A 27,601-nucleotide genomic window follows, 5' to 3' on the forward strand; every position below is an offset into this window, starting at 1 on the left:
CAACCTGTGGAACTCCTTGCCAGAGGAGGCGGTGAAGGCTAGGACTATAATAGAGTTTAAAGAGAAGCTGGATAAATTCATGGAGGTTAGGTCCATAAAAGGCTATTAGCCAGGGGATAAAATGGTGTCCTTGGCCTCTGTTTGTCAGAGGCTGGAGAGGGATGGCAGGAGACAAATCGCTTGATCATTGTCTTCGGTCCACCCTCTCTGGGGTACCTGGTGCTGGCCACTGTCGGTAGACAGGAAACTGGGCTAGATGGACCTTTGGTCTGACCCAGTACGGCCGTTCTTATGTTCTTATGTCAGCAGAGGGTGGAGGTCTGAGAGCAGCGCCTGTTGCAAAAGAAAGAACAGCCCCACAACTCTCGGCCCAAGGAAAGGACAGCGCGTTTTCAGCATTGTTCTGGTATCCGTCCGCTGACACAAGCCCTCTCTGGCATTTTTTCTCGGACCCACCTCCGTAGCCACACGCTTCTCGGGATCGTGAAGGGCTTTTTATCACTTCTGCTTCCCTGTACTTGACCACGTGACTCCTGTTCCTCTTTTACGTTGAGGAAGAAAACCCAAGCCACTCTCCCGTTCCCCGTTTCGCTCATCTGTATCGCGACCTCGGCTGTTACTTGTGTCTTGGGTAGCCAGCCCATACACAGCTGGATCAGGAGCGTACACATGGTTTAATATGTCTGTAGCTGTAAGCACTGTTGGTTGAAATGAATAAGAACATCAGAGTGGCCACACCAATGGCCCATTGTGGCAGTGGGGAGGGATACCAGCCTCGCACTGTGAAGGCTGAGCCTGATCAAGCCCACCTGGCTGAAGAAGCCCCGCCCCCATGACTCTACTGGGCATGCTCGGACTGCAGCACAGGTATAAAAGCCTGGAGGGAGGCTCAGTCTGGCCTGACGGCCGGAAAGGAAGGACCTCAGAGAGAAGCTCCTGCCCAGCACCAGCCAGATGATCTGACGGGAGACAGCAGAGACTTGCGCGCTAGTTGGGACGTCTCCCCTGCAGGGTACGAGGGAGAAGCAGCCCCTAGGGAAGTAGTGGCCCAGTGGGCCCTGCCTCAAAGGGCCATCTGTTAACTCTGTTCAGGGACTCTGACCAGTGGGCCAGCAGACCTGGCCTTAAAGGGCCAGCAATTTACTTTGTATGGGGACGCAAGCTTGTGGGCCACCAGGCCTGGGTTTAAATGGCCAGCAAGCAATTCTATACTACGAGCTCTGGTTGAGCAGCTGGTTAACCTCTGGGGTAGAGGTCCGGCTACAGGCTAGAGGGAGCACGCAGGGCGGGCTGAAAACCCGCAACATGGGGGCAGGCGCCCCGTGATACCCATCTAGGCCAACATCCTGTCTTCCAACAGTGGCCAATACCAGGTGCAGCAGAGGGAGTGAACGGAACAGGAAATCATCAAGTGATGCCTCCTCTGTCGCTCATTCCCAGCTTCTGGCAGAGACTAAGACTACGTCTACACTGGCATGATTTTCCAAAACTGCTTTTAACGGAAAAGTTTTCCATTAAAAGCATTTTCAGAAAAGCACATCTAGATTGGCAGGATGTTTTTCCGCAAAAGCACTGTTTGCGGAAAAGCATCCGTGGCCAATCTAGACGCGGTTTTCCGCAAAAAAGCCCCCATCGCCATCTTTGCGATCGGGGCTTTTTTGCGGAAAACAGTACTGTGCTGTTTACACTGGCCCTCTTGCGCAAATGATTTGCGCAAGAGGGCTTTTGCCCGAACGGGAGCGGCACAGTATTTCCACAAGAACACTGACGATCTTACATGAGATCGTCAGTGTTCTTGCAGAAATTCAAGCGGCCAGTGTAGACAGCTGGCAAGTTTTTCCTCAAAATCAGATGATTTTGCAGAAAAACTTGCCAGTCTAGACACAGCCTAAATGTAAAAAGTAAGTTGTCAGGGATAAGAGGGAAGGTCTTCTCTTGGACTGATAACTGGTTAAAAGACAGGAAACAAAGGGTAGGAATAAATGGTCAGTTTTCAGAATGGAGAGAGGTAACTAGTGGTGTCCCCCAAGGGTCTGCCCTGGGACCCATCCTATTCAAATTATTTATAAATGAGCTGGAGAAAGGGGTAAACAGTGAGGTGGCAAAATTGGCAGACGATACTAAACTGTTCAAGATAGTTCAGACCAAAGCAGACTGTGAAGAGCTTCAAAAAGATCTCACCAAACTAAGTGGTTGGGCAACAAAATGGCAAATGAAGTTTAATGTTGATTGATATAAAGTAATGCACGTTGGAAAAAAACAATCCCAACTATACGTACAATGTGATGGGGACTCATTTAGCTACAACCACTCTTGAGAGAGATCTGGGAGTCGTTGTGGATAGTTCTCTGGAAACATCCACGCAGTGTGCAGCAGCAGTCAAAAAAGCAAACAGAATGTTAGGAATAATTTAAAAAGGGATAGTGAATAAGACAAAGAATATCTTATTGCATCAATATAAAACTACGGTACACCCGCATCTTGAATACTGTGTACAGGTGTACTTGCCTCATCTCAAAAAAGAGATCTTGGCATTGGAAAAGATTCAGAGAAGGGCAATAAAAATGATGAGGGGTTGGGAACAGGACCCATAGGGAAAGAGATGCAAAACACTGGGACTTTTCTGCTTTGAAAAGAGGAGACTACGGGGGGATATGATAGAGGTCTACAAAATCATGACCAGCATGGAAAAAGTGAATCAGGAAAATGTATTTACTTGTTCCCATAATATAAGAACTAGGGGTCATCAAATGAAGTTAATAGGTAGCAGGTTTAAAATAAACAAAAGGAAATTTTTCTTCACACAGCGACAGTCAACCTGTGGAACTCCTCGCCAGAGGATATTGTGAACCTTTAACAGGGTTCAAAAAAGAGGTAGATCGATTCATGGAGGTTAGGTCCATCAATGGCTATTAGCCAGGATGGGTAGGAACGGTGTCCCTAGCCTCTGTTTGTCTGGAAATGGTGCCTCAGGCAGAAAGGAGCTCTTCCCTCTAGGTGCAGCCATCCTCCAGGGGTGAGGGAGGAGACTTTGCATGCTCCACCGCTCTCAGGTCCTGATTGGCCTGAGGGCAGAGGAGTGGCAGGGTGGCCGTGGGCTGGATCAAATGACTTGGTGGGCCAGATCCAGCCCCCAGCCCCTATCTTGCCCACCCCTGATCCAGCACAATGGGACACTGATTTCAGCGGGGGCGGTCAAACTATCTGGAGCTTCAGAGGGGTGGCCGAGTTAGTCTGTAACAGGGAAAACTTTAACAAATAGTCTGGCAGCACTTTAAAGACTAACAAAACACGTGGATGGGATCATGAGCTTTTGTGGGATGATCAGATGCCAGCGATGATCTGGAGGGGATCTCTACAGCAGACGGGAGGTGTTCAGAAACATGTCAGCGCCGTATCCTCCGGTGGCAGAAGGTTTATTTGTGGTCGGCTGATATTGCAGAACCTTGGCATAGGTTGGGGGAGAGAAGGAAACCATCTCAGTGTGAATTAGCACTTCCAGTGTTGAAATGGGGCTGTGGGACTGATTCTGTTCACCTCCTTATGTTTCAGTACTCCCTCTCCCCCTTCCTATTAGACACAGATGAGAGGTGCCGAAACCACAAAACAAATACTATGTGGTCTCAACAAACAGAGGAGGCACTCAGCAAAGTGCCTGAGTCATTAAACTTCTTCCATTCAAAAAAGAGAGGCTTAACTGAGATCAAATGCCAGTCATGCAAATGAACCCGCCCATCTAGCCCGTGTTGTTCTAGACCTTTGAATCCCAGCACCTCAGTCAAACCGCCCTCTCCGTTCATTCTTTTCCAAAGAACGAAACTGACACCACAAGGGCATTTCCACTTTGCAGTGAGGGTTGTAAAGTTCTCAGCGTGGCAGGTGGGAAATCAGACATTCTGGAGCAGGGAAATTCTACACCCCAGTAAAGGGGACACTCATGAGGTCATCGAGTCCAACCCCCTGCTCAAAGGAGGAACAACCCCATTTCAATCATCCCAGCCAGGGCTTTGTCAAGCCGGGACTTAAAAACCTCTAGGGATGGAGATTCCACCCTCTCCCTAGGTATCCCATTCCAGTGCTTCACCACCTTCCTTGGGAAATAGTTTCTCCTAATATCATAGAATCATAGAACACTAGAATTTGAAGGCCCTCAAGAGGTCATCAAGGCCTCTTGATGACCTAGGGGTCATCAAATGAAGTTAATAGGTAGCAGGTTTAAAATAAACAAAAGGAAATTTTTCTTCACACAGCGACAGTCAACCTGTGGAACTCCTCGCCAGAGGATATTGTGAACCTTTAACAGGGTTCAAAAAAGAGGTAGATAGATTCATGGAAGTTAGGTCCATCAATGGCTATTAGCCAGGATGGGTAGGAATTTGCCTCATGGCAGGGCCAAATACTGTCTAGACCAGTGGTTCTGAACCTTTTTCGGTCCACGTACCCCTTGGTCTCAGCTAAATACATCACGTACCCCACTCAGTAATAACCTTTTCTTATAACTTAATGTGAATAATCAAAACTACGGGTATCTTATAAGACATAAATATCAACACATTTTCGTTTTAAAAATAAAACACTAAAAATTGCAGAAAATGTCCATTTACAAATGGACAAAGCACACTAGTCTCACTAAGGGTGTGTCTGGACTACCTAGTTTTGTCGACAAAAGTGGACTTTTGTCGACAAAACTATACCAGCGTCTACACTACCGCTGAGTTCTGTCGACATAACGTCGACAGAACTCAGCAGTTTTGTTGACGCTGGTAAACCTCATTTTACGAGGCATAACGCCTTCTGTCGACAGAACTCTGTCGACAGAAGGTGTTATTGCCTGTAACATTGCGTCCAGACTACGGAGTTCTGTCGACAAAGCAGCTGGCTTTGTCGACAGAACTCAATGTGTCTGGACGCTCTTTGTCGACGGAAGTTTTGTCGACAGTATCTGTCGACAAAACTTCCGTCGACAAAACGCGGTAGTCTAGACGTACCCGAATGCAAACATTGCTGCTGCTTACTATTAGCCAATATTTCTATCCTAGGCGTCGTTTTTGAGAGAGCCACACACATATCATGTTCTGAATTTAATTTGTTCCTCGCTTTGGTTTTTATCGAGGCAAGCACCGAAAAGCCTGACTCACAAAGGTAAATTGTGACAAATGGAACTAAAACTCGGTAAGCTCATTTTGTCAGAATGGGAAATGCCTCGCCACGTTTACACCATTATTGGTACAGTGTCATTGATTCGAAGTCGACGTGAAGTTTTGGATTATTTCTCAATTCGAGAAGTTTGTCTTTTGCCAGGTCGGTATCACTAATTTGTTCAAGAGACACTGTGAAGGGGCTCCTCACCCAAATGCCAGCTGCCAAACCAGTTAGGATAATTCCATCGATGGCGATTTTAAAGATTTTCCAAATGTATAATAATACTTTCACGAACTCTTGGTTCCACTGGAATTGGCTGTACCGGATTGGAAGTGATTTCATCAAAGAGAGGAAAACTGGCGAAGTTACCACCCTTCTTCCACAGAGAGTTAATTTCTCTTGAAAGGATTTGATCTTCTCTTTGGCCTCCAAAGTAATCATATTACAACCTTGGAATGAAATGTTCAGTGAGTTTAGGATTCCAAATACATCTGCAAGGTGATTTCCTCCACTGCTTGTTTGAGGATATCTTCTGATGTGTCCTTGATTCGATCATGAATGGTATCAATTGATAATGAGATCTCTGCTATTTTTTATTTTGCTTCTGTACTGAACATTAATTTGATCATTTCGATGGCACACGGTTTCACCAGGGTCTCGGCGATACTATGGGGCTTTTTTTCTTTGGTGATCCGTAATGCCACTGATAACTAGCCTCCAGGGCTGGTTTCTTCATGGGAGTAAATCAGTGCTGGATGAGAGTGCCTTGTGATTCAAATCGTGCTCGTTTGATTTTAAAAACAGCCTTTGGGTCATTAACATTTTGAGGATGAACAGTCTGCAGATGTTCTTAAAGTTTGGATGGCTTCATATACCCATTACTGAGTACCTTTGAGCAAAGGAAGCACGGGTCTCATTAGTAATAAATATATCAAGAAAGTGCATGAAAAATGTTCGAAAAAATGTAGCAGTATAAATAAAGATACTATCTACTACCATACGAAAAAACCACTAAACATAATACACACCTTTAAGTAACCCACACTGAATTTATGAAACACTTGTAGAATACACCTGTATGTGCCTACGTCTGTCATTAATAAGGAGCGTCTGACAGTTATTTCTGTGACAAGCGACGAAATAAGTCGACTAGTACAGATTAGTTTGCCAACGTCGGTAACTGCAACTACGCATGCCCACAGCTGATGCTACGCATCGGATCAGGCGACAGATTCAAAATAATTAGGTAGATGTTTACGCTATTATGAGTCAACTGTATTACTCACTATATTATTTTCTTAAGAAAATAATAAAAAAACCTTAAATTAATTTGTTTTTTTACATAATTTTTTAGTATTGTATGACTTTTTTATTGAAAAAATCAATAAATTACCTATACTTGAACCTTACATACCCCCTGACAAGGCTTCATGTATCCCTTGAGGGACCATAGACCCCTGGTTCAGAACCCCTGGTCTAGACCATCCCTGATAGACATTTATCCAACCTACTCTTATATATCTCCAGAGATGGGGATTCCACCACCTCCCTGGGCAATTTATTCCAGCGTTTCACCACCCTGACAGGCAGGAAGTTTTTCCTAATGTCCATCCTGAACCTCCCTTGCTGCAGTTTAAGCCCATTGCTTCTTGTCCTATCCTCAGAGGCCAGGAAGAACAATATCCAACGTAGACCTTCCCCATTGCAACTTGAGACCATCGCTCCTTGTTCTGCCACCTACCCCCACTGAGAACAGCCTCTCTCCATCCTCTTTGGAACCCCCCTTCAGGAAGTTGAAGGCTGCTCTCAACCCCCCTTGCTCTTCTCTTCTGCAGACTAAAGAAGCCCAAATCCCTCAGCCTCTCCTCATAAGTCATGTGCTCCAGACCCCTCACCATTTTTGTTGCTCTCCACTGGACACTCTCCAGGGCACTCACATACTTTATTACAGTCCCTTATTGAACTGACAAGAGTGGCTAAGAATTTACTGAAGACCCTTCAGAAATGTCTTTCATGAGCCCTGTAGGAGCTGTAGTTGGCGCAACCTCAGTCAAAGTGAAGGAGACTGCGTGGAGATATGTCACTTCACACCAGCGGACGTTCTGAGACTCATTGAAGTCTTGACTCTTTTAATAGTCTAGGGTATGTCTACACTAACCCCCTAGTTCTAACTAGGCAGGCTAATGTAGGCATTCGAAGTTGCAAATCAAGCCTGGGATTTAACTATCCCGCGCTTGATTTGCATCTTCCCGGACGGTCGCCATTTTTGAAATTTACAAGTCCGGACTAAATGCCCACGGCTACATGTAACAGGGACCCGGTAGTTCGAAATAAAGCGCTAGTTCGAACTACCTGTTATTCCTTCTGGAATGAGGTTTAGCTTATGAAATGCACCCCTTCAGCTTATGAAATGCACCCCTCATGTATCGGAACCCATGGACTAACGAAGGCTCCAGCTGTGTAGTTATCTGGCAGAACTACACAACCGGGTCTAGTAGCCAATTTTTGGAAATCTGTAAGAGGAACTCATGCAAAACAGAAGCAACGCACCTTCCGGACAGAAGATATTAAGTCCCAGCATTTTGCTTAGCATGACACTTAGGGTATGTCTACACTACAAAGTTAATTCGAACTAACAGCCGTTAGTTCAAATTAACTTTCATAGGTGCTACACATACAAACCGCTAGTTCGAACTTAATTCGAATTAGCGGAGCGCTTAATTCGAACTAGGCAAACCTCATTCTACGAGGACTAACGCCTAGTTCGAATTAAGTACAGGCAGTCCCCGACTTACGTGGATCCGACTTATGTCGGATCCGCACTTATGAACGGGGCTTTCTCGCCCCGGAAGTCGGGGCGAGAAAGCCCCGTTGGTAAGCTGCTCCGGTGCCCCTGGTCTGCTGGAGACCGTCTCCAGCAGACCAGGGGCACCGGGCGGGTTCCGGCGCTTCTGAGGCTTTGCCAGAGCAAAGCCTCAGAGGCGCGGGGAACCGCCGCTGCTGCCGCTTCAATCTGGGTGCCTGTGGTCTGCTGGGGACCGTCCCCAGCAGACCACAGGCTCCCAGACTGAAGCCTCAGCCGCGGCGGGGTCCCTCGCCTCTGAGGCTTTGCCAGAGCAAAGCCTCAGAGGCTCTGCTCCCCGTGTCCCTGGTCTGCTGGGGGGGGGCAGCTAGTGTGCTCCCCCCCCCCCCCAGCAGACCAGGCTTTTGTTTTGGACTCTGGGGCAGAGCAGCTGGGGCGCTGCCGATTGGTCCTGCAGCGCCACTCTGGGCACTACTGGACCAACCCGGCAGCACCCCAGCTGCTCTGCCCCAGGTCCTGATTCAGCCGCTGCTGGTCAGTTTCAGCAGCGGCTGAATCAGGACTCTGGGGCAGAGCAGCTTGGGTGCTGCTAGGTTGGTCCAGTAGCACCCAGGAGCGGCGCTACTGGAGCAACCCAGCAGCACCCCAGCTGCTCTGCCCCAGGCGTCCCCAAGTCAGCTTCTGCTGAAACTGACCAGCGCTGACTACAGGAAGCCCCAGGCAGAGTTGCTCTGCCCCGGGCTTCCTGGAATCAGCTGCTGATCAGTTTCAGCAGCAGCTGACTTGGGGACGCCTGGGGTTCTTAAGTTGATTCTGTATGTAAGTCGGAACTGGCGGTCAGTTTCAGCAGTGTCTGAATCTGGACGCCAGTTCCGACTTACATACAGATTCAACTTAAGAACAAACCTACAGTCCCTATCTTGTACGTAACCCGGGGACTGCCTGTAGTTTGAATTAAAGGCTGTGTAGCCACGTAATTCGAACTAGTGGGAGGCTAGCCCTACCCAGCTTGCCCTGGCGGCCACTCTGGGCACCACCAGGGAAACTCATCTGCCCCCCTCCCGGCCCCGGAGCCCTTAAAGGGCCACGGGCTGGCTACGGTGCCCGTGCCAGGTGCAAGCCTGCCAGCACCCAGCCAGCAGACCCTGCACCTGGCACGGCACGAGCCAGCCACCCGCTGCCACCCAGCCCTCTGCCTCTTCCCGGGACCAGGCTGGCAGCTCTCAGGAGCCTGCCCGGAGCCACAAGAGGTGGGTGCCTGCCTGGTCTAGTGCGGAGATCGTGGACCTCATCCAGGTTTGGGGGGAAGCCTCCAACGTCCACGACCTCAGCACTAGGCACAGGAAAGTGGCCGTCTAGGGCAGGAGAGCTGCCAGCCTGGCCACACAGGAGCAAGTCTGCATGAAAATCAAGGTTTTCCAGTGAGACCCCCCCAACCCTGAGCCCTGAGCTTAGAACATAAAAACATAAGAATGACCGTACTGGGTCAGACCAAAGGTCCATCTAGCCCAGTAGCCTGTCTACCAACAGCGGACCACACTAGGTACCCTGGAGGGGATGGACCGAAGACAATGACCAAGCCATTTGTCTCGTGCCATCCCTCTCCAGCCTTCCACAAACAGAGGCCAGGGACACCATTCCTACCCCCTGGCTAATAGCACTCCATGGACCCAATCTCCATGACTTTATATAACTTCTCTTTAAACTCTGTTCCAGTTCTAGCCTTCACAGCCTCCTGCAGCAAGGAGTTCCACAGGTTGACTATTTGCTTTGTGAAGAACAACTTTCTGTTACTAGTTTGAAGCCTGCTACCCATTCCTTTCCTTTGGTGTCCTCTAGTCCTTCTATTATGGGAACTAATGAAGAACTTTTCTTTATGCACCCTCTCCACACCACTCATGCTTTTATAGACCTCTATCCTATCCCCCCTCCGTCTCTTTAGCCTCTCTTCACATGGGACCTGTTCCAAACCCCTGATCATTGTAGTTGCCCTCCCCTCTCCCACCCTCTCTCTTCCCCTCTCCCACCTCCTTTTCCCAGTCTCCCCCAGTTTTGTTAAATAAAGAGCGTTTCTATTTTTTAACACACGTGTCCTTTATTTTGTACATCAGGAAGGGGGGCAAGGGAGGGGTAAGTGGAAGGAGGTGATGGAGGAATGGGGTACGACCCCCCGATGGGGAGGACTGGGCTGGCTCTGCGGGCTCCTTGGGGTGGAAACTCTCCTGCAGCCCCCCTATTGACCCCTCAGATGACAGCCTGCAGCAAGTGCAGCTGGGCTGATGGCCGAGTGCTGTGATGTGCCGAGTGTGGGTACTCCGGGCACTCCAAGCCAGGACTGCTTTGCAAGCGGGGAACCCCTGAGAACTGTCTGTCCGGGGTGGGGGTCGGGTCCCTTTAAGCACAGCCCTCGGCTAGCCTGAGACAGCAGCTCCACGCTCTGAGTCCTATTCTGATGCCCTGCCGGCACTGCTTCCAGCCATCCTTAACCCCAGTTCAGGGTCCACTCAGTGTGTACATGCTAGTTCGAATTAGCAAAATGCTAATTCGAACTAGTTTTTAGGTCTAGATGCACCAGTTCGAATTAGCTTAGTTCGAATTAACTAATTCAAATTAAGTTAGTTCGAATTAGTGCTGTAGTGTAGACATACCCATAGAGATGGTGCATGTGAGACACAGAGAAGGCAGAACTAGTTGAGAAGACAGGGGAGTGTGGTAGTCTCTTATCTGGGTAGGTCCTAAGCTAAAGGCAGCCAGTGCAGATCATGGGACTCTGGGTGAATATGTTCATAAGAAATTCCCTTTAACTGCAAGTCACTGCACTAGCATGAGTCACAAGGTGGTTTTATATGAGTAAACTGATCATTTTTTGTACCAGATAACCCAGGCAGTGCACAGTTAACCTGTGGAACTCCTTGCCAGAGGATGTTGTGAAGACCAGGGCTTTAACAGGGTTCAAAAAGAACTAGATTCGTTCTCGGAGGATTGATCCATCAATACTTACCAGCCAGGATGGGTAGGAATGGTGTCCCTAGCCTATGTTTGCCAGAAGCTGGGAATAGATAACAGGGGAGGGATCACTTGATGATTCCTTGTTCTGGTCACTCCCTCTGGGGCACCTGTCATTGGCCACTGTCGGCAGACAGGATCCTGGGCTAGGTGGACCTTTGCTCTGACCCAGTGTGGCCGTTCTGATGTTCTTAGGCATTTCAGCATCAGTCTTGTCTTTCTTAGCAGACCCAGTGTGTGAGTTGATAGTTGGGGGGAGGGGGGGGGGCGACGTTTCTTTCCAAGAGTGACATCTCAAAGTTGATAGCATAAGCTGTGGTTTACAGCCAAAGCTAAGTTCAACCCTCCGGCTATGTCTACACTGGCACCCTTTTCCGGAAATGCTTAAAACGGAACAGTTTTCCATTACAAGTATTTCCGGAAAAAGCGTGTCTACATTGGCAGGATGCTTTTCCGGAAAAGCACTTTTTCCGGAAAAGCGTCCGTGGCCAATCTAGACGTGCTTTTCCGCAAAAAAGCCCCGATCGTCATTTTCGGGATTGTGGCTTTTTTACGGAAAACACTACTTTGCTGTCTACACTGGCCCTTTTCCGGAACAGTTTTCCGGAAAAAGGACTTTTGCCCGAACGGGAGCAGCATAGTATTTCCGGAAAAGCGGCTGATTTCTTACAGTAGATCGTCAGTGCTTTTCTGGAAATTCAAGGGGCCAGTGTAGACAGCTGGCGAGTTATTCCGGAAAAACGGCTGATTTTCCGGAATAAGTGGCCAGTGTAGACACTGCCCCATCTAGCCCCTCTGAGGCACACGACCTCATGCTGGGAGTTCGAGCCCTGTTTAGGAAGCCTGTGGCCCGGGACAGCTATCCATTCAGCAACGCATCACGTGACCTTGATGCTGGAGGGATGCCCATTCTGTCCCGCCCGCTCCATGCCAAAGGAGATTTGGAGTCTCACACTCAAGTCTCCAGTTCTATGGGTGCAGCCCTCCCCCTCTCCCTCCCCCGCCCACCCGCCTGCCTGCCAGTCGGAGCCCAAGAGCTGAATTCTGGAGCAGAATTCTAGCCACCGATCGCTGGAAGCACAAATTCTGGGCTAAGGCCTTTTGGGTGTGTTTTAGAGGCTCAACGTAGAGGACGGTTGGAATTGAAACATCTGCTGCCATGTTCCCGGCCTTCGTGCCCCATGCGGGTCTCGCACTGTCTGTCACTTCTCCAGGGTCAAAAATGGGGAGGGAAGTCTTACGAGTCCCTTTTGTCTTTACAGACATTGCTCGGCTCTGCCGCTAGTTGGGAAAGAAAAGGAGAAAGCCAGCAAGGCAGGTAGTAAATTGGAGATTCCGGGGATTAGATAACGCCACCGGCGGATCATACCTTCTTGCAAAGAACAGGGGCCTAGTTATTGTGCACGGCTCAAATCCTTCTGGTCTTACCTAAGCGTGAACAATCTTTACCCAAAAATGCATAGCAAAGCAGGAGGCGGGGCTCGGGGTTTAGAGATTTAATCCCTTTCTTACTCAGACTCGCTTTTCCAGTACAGCTGGATCCCTGAGGTTAAAAAAAAAAAAAGATCAGAATCAGTGAAAGGAAAAACCCATCCAGAGGGTGCATTGAGAGAGACACCAGCAAGGAGTATCCAGCTGCAAGGAGCTACCTAAGATGAAGGGGCTTTTATCTGTGCTGCTGGTGGCCGTGGCGTGCATGGAGCTAGGTAAGATTCTGCGTTGCTAACCAAGCCCTGGCAGTGGCAGATTTGGCGTTAGCAAGGCCCTGGGCTCAGACTCCTTTTTGGGCTCCCCTCACCCTCCCGGACCCCGCCAAGAAAAAGAACGTTCACACTTTCTGGCCTCTGCATTCTTTTTTCTTCACCTTCTTTCTATATTATAAGTACTAAGAAGGAAATGAAAATGCGGGAGGTGCCTTTTTTTTTTTCCCCACAGACCTCTTGAAAATTGCGGAGGGTCTCAGTGGACGACTAAACGATCTTTCCAAATATTCTTTGGGCCATTAGCTAACTGCTGTGAAGGGCTTTGGAGAAGAGCGCTTTATAAAAAACGCAGTCTCCGTGGCTGCAGAGACAGCTTCAGGCGCCCCTGGGACCCTGCGCTGGCTGGCCTGGAGAAGTGGGCAGAGACCCACATGTCAGCTACCTAAAACTGAGGGGGGGGCACAGTTCCATCGGCTATCACAGCGCCCAATTCTCCTCATTATGACACCCTTTTCAATACCTGAAAACCTCTGTTATGTCCCCTCTCAGTCGTCTCCTATCCAGACTAAACAAGCCCAATTCCTTCAGTCTTTCCTCATAGCCCATGTTCTCTAGACCTTTCATCATTCCTGTTGCTCTTCTCTGGACCTTCTCCCGAGTATAACACGCTTTTATTTTATGGCGAGGTGCATGAGAAGAGTGTGACGTAGTGGGGGTACCTGGCTGGTTTCTATGCTGCTGGCTCTGGGGTAACCCCCACTGGCTGCCGTGGGTACCACGACCCAGCAAAACAGGATGAGTCACTATGCAAAGGGACCTCTCAACCAGTATGGCCAGACACCCCCCATGGAGAGGAACAAAGGAAGGGGGAATGCTGCCCTGGCTGGGGGGCAGGGCTGGAAGAGTGTGGGTTAGTTGCTGGCTGGGAGCATGGAGGAGACAGCCTAGGGAAAGGGGCTGGAATTTAGGGGCTCAGTCTCCCCCATCTTAAGGGGGCCTGAGGCATCCTAGCCCAGCTCTGTGACCAGGTTCCATCTGTGCTGTGCTGTATCCTGGAGAGGCAATAAACTTCCTCTATTCCACCGGCTGGTGCAGTCTGGTTGTGCCATTTCGGGGTGCAGGAGACGGGGGACCCCCAACGCGCCGTCTCAAAGAGTCAACAGCTGGTCTCACCAAAGTTTATGTTGTGTCTGGCAGTGCGGAGCTGGTGACAGGAGACTTTGTCTGTGTCTGTAGGAGGGAGGAGAACAGAGGGAGAGGAAAGGTTGTGGCTGTGGGGAGGGGGGGCAAGAAATGAGGACGGGAGGGTGGCAAGCCTGTTGAGAAAATGTGTATTTTGCTAGTTGAGGGGAAATCGAATAGGGGCGGTGTGGAGTCCATGTGATTCCTGGATCACAAGCCTGCAGGCGTTTGGGAGAGGCGACTGCAGTGGCATTCTGCTTTGTCCAATCTTCAGCCTCTAACTGGTGCGTGAAGAGGTTGTGATCTGCTGGCCGGGGTGGTGATCCACACAGGCAGAAAGGGTCAGGGCCTTGTTTCTCCCCTGCACGTCACACAGTGGAGGAGAGGTGGCCTGCATCGGAGCGTGGTGCCCGGGGGCTATGATCGCCGTCTCGGATCCGGGCCGGGTCTGAACCATCCCCACAGCGACAATAGGAAAGTTAGGACTAAGTGCTCCGTTGGAAGAACATGAATTGGGAAATTGGAGGGTTCGTGGCTGACCAGAAGAAACACGATTAGCCCGGGCACTTCCCTGCATCTATGGGAGAGGGGCCAGAGGAGTTTTCTCACAAACATAAACCTGTCAGCGATTTGGAGCAGAAACCCTGACTGGGCTTCCTCACGCCGGCCCTGCCTCAAACCCGCCCCTCCGACCATAGGTGCCAGCTCTGGGCTAGGAATGTAAAATCCATTTAAGTCGTTAACCAGTTAAATTTAACCAGTCCGGCTGCTTCCGGTCCCACACTGGACTGCTGGCTCCCGTGTGGCTGGGAGCAGGCAGCCTTGTGCTGGGCAGAAGGGGGCTGGAACCGGCAGCCTTGTGAGGCTGGAGCAGCGCTCTGTTTGTAGTGGGATGCAGCCGGGGGCTGTTCCCGGATAACAGTTTGAAGCATCACCCGTTACTGACTTATAGCAACGAAAATCTTGTCACTTTTACTCGTCGGGTAGCTAATGAAGGACAGTGGCTGAGCTGACATTGCAACGCCAGGTTTAGCGCTTTGTTAAATCCGGGAAGGGTATCATTTCGGTTTCAAAGCGAACAGGCAGACCGCGAGACGCACGGCAGAGTGGCGGGCTCTGCGTTTGAAAGCCTGGGGAGCAGCTGGGTTCACTTTTCTAGGGGATCTTATTGGGGTGGGCTCTGCCTGCGTTTATGGAAGCCTCGTGTTAGAAGCAGGGGGTCTGGCGGGTTGGCTGGTTTTCAGAGGGCCTTTCTCCTGAGAGGAAGTTTATCTAGAGCAGCGTTTCTCAACCTTTTTTTGGTAAAGTACCCCTTTAAAAAAATTATGAGTACCCCCAATGCACCCACCCCTCCCCCAGAGACAGGCACCCCCAGCCCCCCTTCTCTAACCCAATGCCCCTCCCCTCCCCCAGAGCCGGGCCGGGCTCACCATGTGGGGCTGTGCGCTCCCACCCCAGCCCGGCACCCCCCTACTGGGGTGCCTGGGAGCAACTCCCCCCCCCCCGCTGCACCACTGATGCAGGGGGTCCTTTGCAGCAAGGCTTATTGTGCTGCTTCACCGCCTCTTAGCTCCTCTCCTCAGCGCCATGGGGAAGGGGCGATGGGGATGCCTTGTACTGAGCTGCTAGTGGGGGTGGGGGTGATGCACATCTCCAGGGTCAGCCGCCTTCCCCGCTGGAGCACCCCAGGGAGGCTGCCGGAAAGGAAACGAACTAGGAGAGGCAGCCGTGGAAGTGAGGTTTTTTTTCTTCCCACCCAACCGCTTCCCCCCAACTTGGAACTGCCTTGGGTCTCACCGGAGCCGCCACCACGCGCTTTTCCTTCCAGCGCTGGGTAATGTGCGCAGAGCAGCTGTTAAAGTCCGGGCGCATGGCCCCGAATGTTCAATTTGACGGGCACGTGCAGCTGCCCCCTCCCTGATCCCCTTTGCAGGGCAAAAGCCCGGACGTTTTTTACTCATAGACTCATAGGGTATGTCTACACTACAGAGTTAGTCCGAACTAACATAGTTCGAATTAGTTAATTCGAACTAAGCTAATTCGAACTAACGCATCTAGAACTAAAAACGAGTTCGAATTAGCGTTTTGCTAATTCGAACTAGCATGTCCACATTGAGTGGACCCTGAACAGGGCTTAAGGATGGCCGGAAGCAGTGCCGGCAGGGCATCAGAGGAGGACTTAGAGCGTGGAGCTGCTGTCTCAGGCTAGCCGAGGGCTGCGCTTAAAGGGACCCGACCCCCACCCCGGACAGACAGTTCTCAGGGGTGCCCCGCTTGAAAACCAGTCCTGGCTTGGAGTGCCCTGAGTGCCCACACTGGGCACATCACACCACTCGGCCATCAGCCCGGCTGCACTTGCCGCAGGCTGCCATCTGGGGAGAAGGGGCAATTGGGGGGCTGCAGGAGAGCTTCCACCCACAGAAGCCCACAGAGCCAGCCCAGTCCTCCCCATCGGGGGCTCGTACCCCATTCCTCCCTCACCTCCTTCCACTTACCCGTCCCTAGTCCCCCTTCTTATTGATGTACAAAATAAAGATAACGTTTCTTCCAACATTGATTCTGTCTTTATTGAACAAAACTGGGGGAGACTGGGAAAAGGAGGTGGGAGAGGGGAAGAGAAAGGCTGGGAGAGGGGAGGGCAACTAACATGATCAGGGGTTGGAAACAGGTCCCAGATGAAGAGAGGCTACAGAGACTGGGACTGTTCAGCTTAGAAAAGAGGAGATGGAGCGGGGACAGGATAGAGGTCTCTAAAAGCAGGGGTTGGGTGGCGAGGGTGCATTCATAAAAGTTCTTCATGAGTTCCCATAAAGAAGGACTAGAGGACACCAAAGGAAAGGAATGGGTAGCAGGCTTCAAACTAGTAAGCGAAAGTTGTTCTTCTTCCCAAAGCAAATAGTTAACCTGTGGAACTCCTTGCTGCAGGAGGCTGTGAAGGCTACAACTAGAACAGAGTTTAAAGGGAAGTGAGATCAAGTCATGGAGGTTGGGTCCATGGAGTAGTTTTAGCCAGGGGGTAGGAGTGGTGTCCCTGCCCAAAGTTTGTGGAAGGCTGGAGAGGGATGGCACGAGACAAATGGCTTGGTCACTGTCTTCGGTCCATCCCCTCCAGGGTCCCTAGGGTTGGTCGCTGTTAGCAGACAAGCTACTGGGCTAGATGGACCTTTGGTCTGACCCAGGACGGCCATTGTAAGCTCAGGGTCGGGGGTCTCAGTGGACCCCCTTGATTTTCATGCACACCTGCTCCTGGGTGGCCAGGCTGGCAGCTCTCCTGCCCTAGCCGGCCACTTTCCTGTGCCTAGTGCGGAGATCATGGACGAGGTCCACGATGTCCGCACTAGCCCAGGTGGGTGCCCGCCTCTTGTGGTCCCGGGCAAGCTCCCGGGAGCCGCCAGCCTGGTCCCGGGAAGAGCGGGAGGGCTGGGGGGCATCGGGTGGGTGGCTCTGTGCCGTGCCAGGTGCAGGGTCTGCTGGCTTGGTGCTGGCAGGCTTGCACCTGGCACGGGCACCGCAGCCAGCCCGTGCCCCTTTAAGGGGTCCGGGGCCGGGAGGGGGGCAGACGAGTTTCCCTGGTGGTGCCCAGAGTGGCCACCAGGGAAACCTGGGGAGGGCTAGCCTCCCACTAGTTCGAATTAAGGGGCTACACACCCCTTAATTCGAACTAGCTAGTTCGAACTAGGCTTAATCCTCGTAAAATGAGGTTTTCCTAGTTCAAACTAAGCGCTCCGCTAGTTCGATTTAAATTCGAACTAGCGGAGCGCTAGTGTAGCGCCTATGAATGTTAGTTCGAACTAACGTCCGTTAGTTCGAACTAACATTGTAATGTAGACATACCCATAGACTTTAAGGTCAGAAGGGACCATTATGATCATCTAGTCTGACCCCCTGCACAGTGCAGGCCACAGAATCTCACCCACCCGCTCCTAGAATAATCCTCTCACTTATATCTCAGATATTGAAGCCTTCAAATACTTTGAAGACCCCAAGATGCAGAGAATCCCCCAGCTGTGATCTGTGCCCCATGCTACAGAGGAAGGCGAAAAACCTCCAGGGCCTCTGCCAATCTACCCTGGAGGAAAATTCCGTCCCGACCCCAAATATGGCGATCAGCTAAACCCTGAGCATGTGGGCAAGACTCACCAGCCAGACACCCAGAAAGTTCTCTATAGTAACTCCTATCATCCCTCCATTGACCTATTTACCAATGCTAATGAATGGTCAATTAGTTACCAAGATCATCTTACCTCATCAAACCATCCCCTTCACTTGACATGCCCCCTAGACTTCTCTCCCGTATCCCTAAGGGCACACGTACCACTGGATGAGAAACACTAGTCTACAGCATGTTAGGGCATGTTTATCCTGTGTTGAAATGTTTCATCTTTTTAAATAATTTGAGACCCATGTTCTCTTGTGGAGCAAACATCTCGTCACAGACTAGTCCTACCCTGAGGCCTGCCTGAGTCCCCTCAGGCCCACACAAACCCACGGGCTCATTCTATCTCTCTACACTAAGGGTATGTCTAGACAACAACCAGTTCTGTTGCGAAAGCAAGCCGCTTTTTCGAAAGAGAGTGTAGACGCTCTCTTTTGAAAAAGCAGTGTGGATGCAATTGCGCCTTTTTTCGAAGGCGTTATTCCTCGTCAAACGAGGTGTACGGCCGTCGACAAAACTGCCGCATTCTGTCGACTTACTGTCCATAGAACGCGGCGGTAGTGTAGACGCAGGTATAGTTTTGTTGACAAAAGTCCAACCTAAGCGTGAACATACCATGAGATCTTACCCAGCTGGCTCAAGGACTCTTCTGTGGTAAGTGCTTAGCCAGGAGCGGCCTGAGGCCGGCTGCGGCAGCTGGCGCCCCAGGCGGAGCGCGCGATTGACGCCCCCGCCTGCAGGGCCATAGAATCATAGAATCATAGAATCATAGGACTGGAAGGGACCTCGAGAGGTCATCGAGTCCAGCCCCCCGCCCTCAAGGCTGGACCAAGCTCCGTCTACACCATCCCTGGCAGATGTCTATCTAACCTGTTCTTAAATATCTCCAGAGAGGGAGATTCCACCACCACCCTTGGCAATTTATTCCAATATTTGACCACCCTGACAGTTAGGAATTTTTTCCTAATGTCCAATCTAAACCTCCCCTGCTGCACTTTAAGCCCATTACTCCTTGTCCTGTCCTCAGAAACCAAGAGGAACAAATTTCCTCCTTCCTCCTTGTGACACCCTTTTAGATATTTGAAAACCGCTATCATGTCCCCCCTTAATCTTCTTTTTTCCAAACTAAACAAACCCAGTTCATGAAGCCTGGCTTCATAGGTCATGTTCTCTAGACCTTTAATCATTCTTGTCGCTCTTCTCTGTACCCTTTCCAATTTCTCCACATCTTTCTTGAAATGTGGCGCCCAGAACTGGACACAGTACTCCAGCTGAGGCCTAACTAGTGCAGAGTAGAGCGGCAGAATGACTTCACAAGTTTTGCTTACAACACACCTGTTGATACAACCTAGAATCATATTTGCTTTTTTTGCAACAGCATCACACTGTTGACTCATATTCAACTTGTGGTCCACTATGACCCCTAGATCCCTTTCCGCCATGCTCCTTCCTAGACAGTCGCTTCCCATCTTGTATGTATGGAACTGATTGTTCCTTCCTAAGTGGAGCACTTTGCATTTCTCTTTATTAAACCTCATCCTGTTTACCTCCGACCATTTCTCTAACTTGCTAAGGTCATTTTGAATTATGTCCCTATCCTCCAAAGAAGTCACAACCCCACCCAGTTTGGTATCATCTGCAAACTTAATAAGCGTACTCTCTATCCCAATATCTACATCAATGATGAAGATATTGAACAGTACGGGTCCCAAAACAGACCCTTGAGGAACTCCACTTGTTATCCCTTTCCAGCAGGATTTAGAACCGTTAACAACAACTCTCTGACTACGGTTATCCAGCCAATTATGCACCCACCTTATCGTGGCCCTATCTAAGTTATATTTGCCTAGTTTATCAATAAGAATATCATGCGAGACCGTATCAAATGCCTTACTAAAGTCTAGGTATATGACATCCACCGCTTCTCCCTTATCCACAAGGCTCGTTATCCTATCAAAGAAAGCTATCAGATTAGTTTGGCATGACTTGTTCTTCACAAACCCATGCTGGCTATTCCCTATCACTTTATTACCTTCCAAGTGTTTGCATATGATTTCCTTAATTACCTGCTCCATTATCTTCCCTGGGACAGACGTTAAACTGTAGTTTCCTGGGTTGTTCTTGTTCCCCTTTTTATAGATGGGCACAATATTTGCCCTTTTCCAGTCTTCTGGAATCTCCCCTGTCTGCCATGATTTTTCAAAAATCATAGCTAAAGGCTCAGATACCTCCTCTATCAGCTCCTTGAGTATCCTGGGATGCATTTCATCAGGACCTGGTGACTTGCTGACATCTAATTTTCCTAAGTGATTTTTAACTTGTTCTTTGTGTATCCTGTCTTCTAAACTTACCCTCTCTCTGCTTGTATTCACTACGTTAGGCACACCTCCAGACTTCTCGGTGAAGACCGAAACAAAGAAGTCATTGAGCATCTCTGCCATTTCCAAGTTTCCTGTTACTGCTTCTCCCTCCTCACTAAGCAGTGGGCCTACCCTGTCCTTGGTCTTCCTCTTGCTTTTAATGTATTTATAAAAGGTCTTCTTGTTTCCCTTTATGCCTGTAGCTAGTTTGATCTCATTTTGTGCCTTTGCCTTTCTAATCTTGCCCCTGCATTCCCGTGTTGCTTGCCTATATTCATCCTTTGTTAGTTGTCCTAGTTTCCATTTTTTATAGGACTCCTTTTTTATTCTGAGATCATGCAAGATCTCCTTGTTAAGCCAAGCTGGTCTTTTGCCATATTTTCTGTCTTTCCTACACAGCGGAATTGTTTGCTTTTGGGCCCTTAACAATGTCCCTTTGAAATACTTCCAACTCTCCTCAGTTGTTTTTCCCTTCAGTCTTGCTTCCCATGGGAACTTACCTACAAGTTCTCTGAGCTTATCAAAATCTGCCTTCCTGAAATCCATGACCTCAATTGTGCTGGTCTCCCTTCTACCTTTCCTTAAGATCATGAACTCTATTATTTCATGATCACTGTCCCCTATACTGTCTTCCACTTTCAAGTTCTCAGCTAGTTCCTCCCTATTTGTTAAAACCAAATCCAGAACAGCTTCTCCTCTGGTAGCTTTTTCAACCTTCTGAAACAGAAAGTTGTCTCCAATGCAGTCCAGAAACTTATTGGATAGCCTGTGCCCCGCTGTGTTAGTTTCCCAACATATGTCTGGAGTGTATATGTATAAATGGAGTGACATCATCGGCAGGCGCTCCGGCGCCCCCGTGATGTCATCATCAGGGGCCCCGGGGGCGGCGGTAGCCGAATCTACCTATAGCCACGGGCTGCCCCTGTGCTTAGCACTGGAGAAAGTGCAAAATAAAAACAGCCCCTGACCTGAAGAGCTTATCGTCTGGGGGTCTGATTCTCACCTCAAGGGTTATTTATACTCATTTATATGGGGCCTTCACACCACTCTGGTAATGTAAAGGGCAACAGCATGGGGACTCTAGCAAAGTCCCCTCTAATCTTTTCTATCCATGTGTGGAATTTTTCCGTCCATGTGCAGAATAATTTTATGAGCACTGAGGCAAATGTGAATGTGCACCACCTGTAAAAATAAGGACCTAGCTGTGGGAGCACTGCTAATCAGCTGGGCAGCATTTGAATGTCTCCTGAGAGGCCGCAGAAACAGCCAGCTTACAGGGAACGCAGGACTCCCACCGTAAATCAGAATTGAGCCCCAAAAGTGATTGGCCCACCTGTGTAATGACGTCTGTGTAAGTCAGTTCAGCCCATCTATTATTCTGGGTCTGGTGAGCTGGCCGAGGTTCCTGCCTCTCAGATAACTGTCTCAGAGGGGCCGCCGTGTTAGTCTTTATCTGCAAAAATAACGAGGAGTCCTGTGGCACCTTAAAGACGAACTGATTTTATTTGTTAGTCTCTAAAGTGCTACCAGACCATTTGTTGTTTTTTTCTGTAACTCGGCTACCCCCAAAGCTTCCAATTTTATTTGGGCATGAACTTCCGTAGGCAAAATCCCACTTCATTAGATGCACTTACGCTCAGATAACTCTGTAAGACGGGGCTTATTAGCTAATGGTTACAAAGCCGAAAGACAAACCTCTTTGAAATGATGCCCTCCAGGGAGTGGATTTACCCTCCCCCCCATCATCCCTGGAGGCAACTGCTCACTAGGCTGGTGTTACAATGAAGGAATGGCATCTGGGTTGAGAACATCACTCCGTGCATCAGCCAGGATGTATAGGGAACTATCATGTGCCACTGTACCGTGGAATCGAACCTGGCACCTCTGGAGCTTAGTGCATGAGCCTTGATGCATGAAGTAAAAGCCAGCCGACTTGCGGGTAAGGCTGTAGAGCAGTGATACTCAAACATGCAGCCCGTGGTGCAGTTTGTGTTTACGCAGGGCTCAACACATGGCCCGCGGTTGGGAACCAAAACAAAAAAGCAGTCAGTAGAGTGGTCTTCTGTTGGTGTGTTTTAGTAGTTAAATTCCTGGACTGTCATTGCTCACTAAAAGCGCTGTCCTATGGGGGGAAATGGGGTAAATGTTGCATTTTATTAATATCAGCAGAACTGACTTAAATGGGGTCTGCGTGTTGTGTAGTCTGGCCTTAATCTTTGTATTCATGCCTGTCAGTGTGAAAGAAATTATTTGTATATATATTTGCATGTCTATGCAACCACACTTAAGTTGCATCCCTAGGCAAGTGCTGTGAGTATCATTGTGGTCCCTGGGGCTTCCAAAGTTGAGTAGCTCTGCTGTAGAGCAAACTCCTTGCTCTCTCTGTAAGTGGCCTCAGAGCCACTACATGGGACAGTGAACCACACCCAGCAGGTGTGTATTTTACACTACAGCACCACATTCTGATGGTAACTATACACACAGGTGTGACTACCTGCCCTTTCCTGATTACTCTTTGCAGCCAGTCCACAATCATATCCATTTAAAAACATTTTTTTAAATAATACAAATCCAAATTGTTAAGTATTTATTAAATAAGTTAAAACCTTCATCTATAAAAGGTAAAAATATAGTCAAGGATGTAGCGGTACTACCAACCAATCATCTATGATAAAAAAAGAAAAAAATACAAAGTATTCCATGGAGGAAGGAACAATCCATTTCACACACACAGAATGGGAAGCGACTGTCTAGGAAGGAGTCCTGCAGAAAGGGATCTAGGGGTCATAGTGGACCATAAGCTAGGCAGGAGTCAACAGTGTGACGCTGTTGCAAAAAAAGCAAACATGATTCCGGGACGCATTAACCGAAGTATTGTGAACAAGACACAAGAAGTCATTCTTCTGTTCTACTCTGCACTGATTAGGCCTCAGTTGGAGTATTGTGTCCAGTTCTGGGCACCACATTTCAAGAAAGATGTGGAGAAATGGGAGATGGTCCAGAAAAGAGCAACAAAAATGATGAAAAGTCTAGAAAACATGGGCTATGAAGGAAGACTGAAAGAATTGGATTTGTTTAGTTTGGAAAAGAGAAGACACAGGCTATGTCTACACGGCAGGTTTTTTCCAGAAAAAGATACTCAAATTGCAAACCGCAATGTGCAGATTTTTTTTCCTCTTGCTTTTTCGGAAGAAGCTTTTCCTACATTTGTCCCGTCTACACGGGGCCAAATGTCAGAAAAACCTCCTCTTTCAGAACATCCCTTCTTCCTCAAACAATGAGGAATACAGGGATGCTGAACGAACACACCCGCGTTTTCGGAAACTGTTCTGAAAAAGCAGACACATTTCCTGGATGCAGCTCAGTTTTTCCAGGATACCAAACTCTGCAGTCTAGACATAGCCTTAGAGGGGACACAAGAGCAGCTTTCAAGTGCCTAAAAGGTTGTTACAAGGAGGAGGGAGAAAAAATATTCTCTTTACCATCTAATAATAGGACAAGAAGCAATTGGTTTAGAGCCATCATGTCGGGAGTGGCTGAGAACACGTGTGTCTAGATAAGTGTTCATTTTTAACATTCAGGGAGTGGCTGTTTCTCTAATGGGGAGACATAGGGCGTTGACAGCACCTGTGGATCCCCTGACGCCAACCCCTTTTGTTCCTCTTTGCAGCCCACGCCTTGCAATGTTACACGTGCCGGGAGCCGACGAGCGCCTCCCTGTGCATGACCGTCAGCAACTGCTCCAGCGACGACACCATGTGCAAGACAGTGATGTACTCGCTGGAGGAAGGTAAGGCCGAGAGTCCCAGAGAGAGAAACATGGGCTCCCAGTTGGGGAAGGGAAGGGAAGGAAGTTCATCTCGCCCCAGCCCCAGGGATAGACCTACTCATAATGTCGCTACTCATAATGTCTGGTCCCCTGGCAAATCACAGGAGCAACCCTGGGGTCCCCCAACCCTGAGTTAGGGACCCCAGCTCCTGTTCAGCGGAGGGGGAGAGACAGACGCCTTAGACTGACATTGACAAAAGCCGGCCCCTTCGGCAGGGAGACATCTCTAGCTGACGAGAGGGGCGTTGCTAAGCCTCTCTTGGCAATAGGTGTAGGGAAGCACCTATCTTGGCTTTTGATCCACAAATGGGAACCATCCGCAGCTCCGTGTGTGTCGGGGGGGGGGGAGAGGAGAGAGGCCTGATTTAATGCTGCTTCCAAGATGCTAACTTCTGTCCTAGCAAGTAGCATCTTTATGTGGCATGTAGGAGACCCAACTTCAAGTTCCTTCTTTTCTAGCAGGGGAGAAAGAATGTAAATAGGTCCCTCCCCCCTTGCAGACAAGTTCTCTAATCACTGAGCGTGGGGGCATTCCCCTCGGGGCACACTCAATTTTCCCTCTAATTCTCTCCCCCCCATTCATGTGTGGAATACATTTTGTTCTGTGCACCCAGGCATGGGCAGATGTGCACCACCAATAGAAACACTTGTTGCCAGCTGAGGGTGCTCTGGCATTTGGAAGGAAGGCATGACAGAAGCTGACAGACCGGCACCTACATCTCCCGTCTGCCTGGGGGGATGCTTTGCACCTCTGAGGATGAGCCTGCATCGGCCGATAGCTGAGTGCTGAGTAGACGCTTTTCCGGAGTCTCTTCATATTGGTTCTTCGAGAGGGTTTCTGGCTGCCCCTAGGATGAGCACACGGGCGGAGGTTGAAGGGCCATCTGGGGGAGGCAGCTGAAGCCCCGCCCCTTCTGCCCAAAGCCACACCCCTTCTCCTGAGCCCCAGGCCCAGACCTTTCCGGGCAGCTGGGCAGTGTAGGCAGTTTTGCGAAGGCAACGCCTTCCCTTGCCTCCATTATCTGCCGCCCATGGATGAGCAGCCTTGAGAGATGGGTTGTTCCTGCAGGGACACCCAGTGGACTGACACAAAACCAGGAGCACGTTCCAGGTATTTCCGCTTTGCTCGTGGCTGCCCATGTGGAACTGAGCCGGAGGCAGAGACGGCTCAGCCCCCAAAGAGGCAGAGAGACTCCCCAAGGAAGGTGTGAGGCCTTTCTCTACGTAGGAGGCCCACACCAAGTTTGGGCGTTAGTTCCTAGCTGGTCCAACCCCTGAACCTTTCTGGAATTGGAGCTGAATCCAGAGCACTGTTCCCTCTAAGCTGAGCGCTTGGACAGCTGCCCAGGAGAGATAGCAGAACACCCACAGCTGGCAGCATGTGTGTCTCTTGGTGGTGCACACTCACACATGCCTCGGTGCGCAGAAGAAAATTTATTCTGCACATGGATGGAAAAAATTAGAGGGAGGCCCAGTTCTCCCTGAAGGGCTGGAGACCCTCCCATCCCTCTCCCCCTGAAACCTTCTTTTCATACCCTTTCCTTCTCTTTTGCCTTGAAATGTTGCAGTTTACCCCTTTGTGGGCGACTCAGTCGTGGTCAGGGAGTGTGCTCAGAAATGCACCGCGTCCGATGTGGATGAAATCGGGAGCACTCGCCCTACCTTTTGCTGCACCACTGAGCTGTGCAACGTGGATGGGGCGGGCAGCCTACGAACCAGCTACGTGGTGCTGGGGATTTCGGTCACGTTCCTCTGCCTCCTCGTCACGACTGGGCTGTGAGGAGTTGGGCCGGAGTCTTTCCCCGAAGAACCACGCAACAAGAGAGCAAGCCCCCTCTGGCTGACCTTGCCAACCGGTGGCCTTGAGCACGTGTAGGAAGACACCTCTTTGCTGTCTTAGAAACGGTGGCCGCTTGGAAGGCTGTGATCTTCTGCATTCCTGTCCCCACTGATCAAGAAGCCTAGCACAGGAACCGCACCACCCTTCCGCCACCAGCTCCTTGCTGCATTAAATTAAATGCTAATCTGCTCTGGAATGTCTTTGTGGTGTCAATTAGGTGCGGAAAATTCCACAGCGCACCCAGTTACTCAAGACTGAACTATGTGAACTGAAGCGCTTGATCCGCTTCAATTTCACCGGCCCCGACTCGACCTCCATCCTTGTGAAATGACCAGTTTGGGAAGGGGGGGGGGGGTGAAATTCACCTGTCTGCAGAGAGCCCATGCAACCCCTAGCCCCATGTCTAAATTTCATTCTTGCTCCATGAAGGGCAGGGGGGATGCTACCCTAGCTCAGAAGCATGAGGCAGGAGTCTGACCCTTGATATGCCAATGAGCTGAGGGAAGGTAAATTCTGATTTTTGGGTCCCGATTTAAGAGGAATACTAAGGTGTTGCTTAATCAACCCCTGGTCTACATGAGGGAGTTATTTCAAAATAACCCTCCCTTATTTCGAAATAACACGCAGAGCACCCACACGACCAAGCCCGTTATTTCAAAGTAACGGGCCGGTTATTTTGCAATCTGTACTCCTGCTTTCCTCGGGGAATAACACTAATTTTGAAAGAGTTCTTTCGAAATCGCGACCGTGTGGATGCTGCTATTTTGAAATAATTACACCCCAGAGTCATTCAAAATAATTACTCCCCAGTGATTCCCAGTGAGGTGGCGCATCCACATTAACGGACTCATTTCGAGGCTTCCCCATGGTGTGGACACGCTATTTTGATTTTACTTATGTCAAAATAATTTCCTAGGGTAGACATGCCCTCAGTTCTCAGTGCAATTCTGCAGCGTGTATGCGACTTGGCGGGACTTCAGCATGAATGCTATGCCGAATCCAGGCCTTATTTCAGAGTCCGGGTCAGAAATCCCTACTTTTGGTTTACAACTCTCCAGAACATGCTCTGGTTTTCTCTGTCCCATCCCTGCGCTGTTTCACGGAGCTCTGACCTCTTCTGCCCTTTCACATCATCTCAGCTGAGCTGGTGATGCGAGAGCCTTCTCCCCTGCAGCCGACACCTTCTTAAATCTCTCTCCACCTCATCCACTCTCCAACTCAATGGCAAGGATCCACTGAAAAAGGTCCCTTCTCCTGGCTTCTCCTCCTTCCCTCATTTCCTGGGAACAGTTACAGGCAGTCCCCGGGTTACGTACAAGATAGGGACTGTAGGTTTGTTCTTAAGTTGAATTTGTATGTAAGTCGGAACTGGTACATATTGTAGTGGAAACTCTAGCCAAACATTCCTCCAGAGCTCAGTTTTATTCTCCCACACCTCACTTCCCTCAGTCCTTTATTCTCAAGCTGAGGTGTCTGCTGAGAAAAGCCGCTCCGCGTCTCCCTGGGCTGTTGGGGGGGGGCCGCTAGTTTTGCGTCTCCCTGGTCTGCTGGGGGGGGCGCTAGCTTCGCGTCTCCCTGGT

The 27,601-nt window shown here is 49.7% G+C and overlaps 1 protein-coding gene across 1 annotated transcript; it reads left to right on the forward strand.

Moving 5' to 3' along the window:
• The first annotated feature begins 12,498 nt into the window (after nt 1–12,498).
• LOC102458620 (ly6/PLAUR domain-containing protein 2-like) lies at nt 12,499–26,217 on the forward strand. The gene is made up of 3 exons (XM_006125935.5): nt 12,499–12,657; nt 24,023–24,142; nt 25,750–26,217. Exons 1-3 carry the CDS (start codon nt 12,606–12,608, stop codon nt 25,959–25,961), a joined length of 384 nt encoding a protein of 127 aa, XP_006125997.2. The 5' UTR covers nt 12,499–12,605; the 3' UTR covers nt 25,962–26,217.
• The last annotated feature ends 1,384 nt before the right edge of the window (nt 26,218–27,601 follow it).

This window comes from Pelodiscus sinensis, chromosome 2 (genome assembly GCF_052426305.1).
Source record: "Pelodiscus sinensis isolate ZL-2025 chromosome 2, ASM5242630v1, whole genome shotgun sequence".
NCBI lineage: Eukaryota > Metazoa > Chordata > Testudines > Trionychidae > Pelodiscus > Pelodiscus sinensis.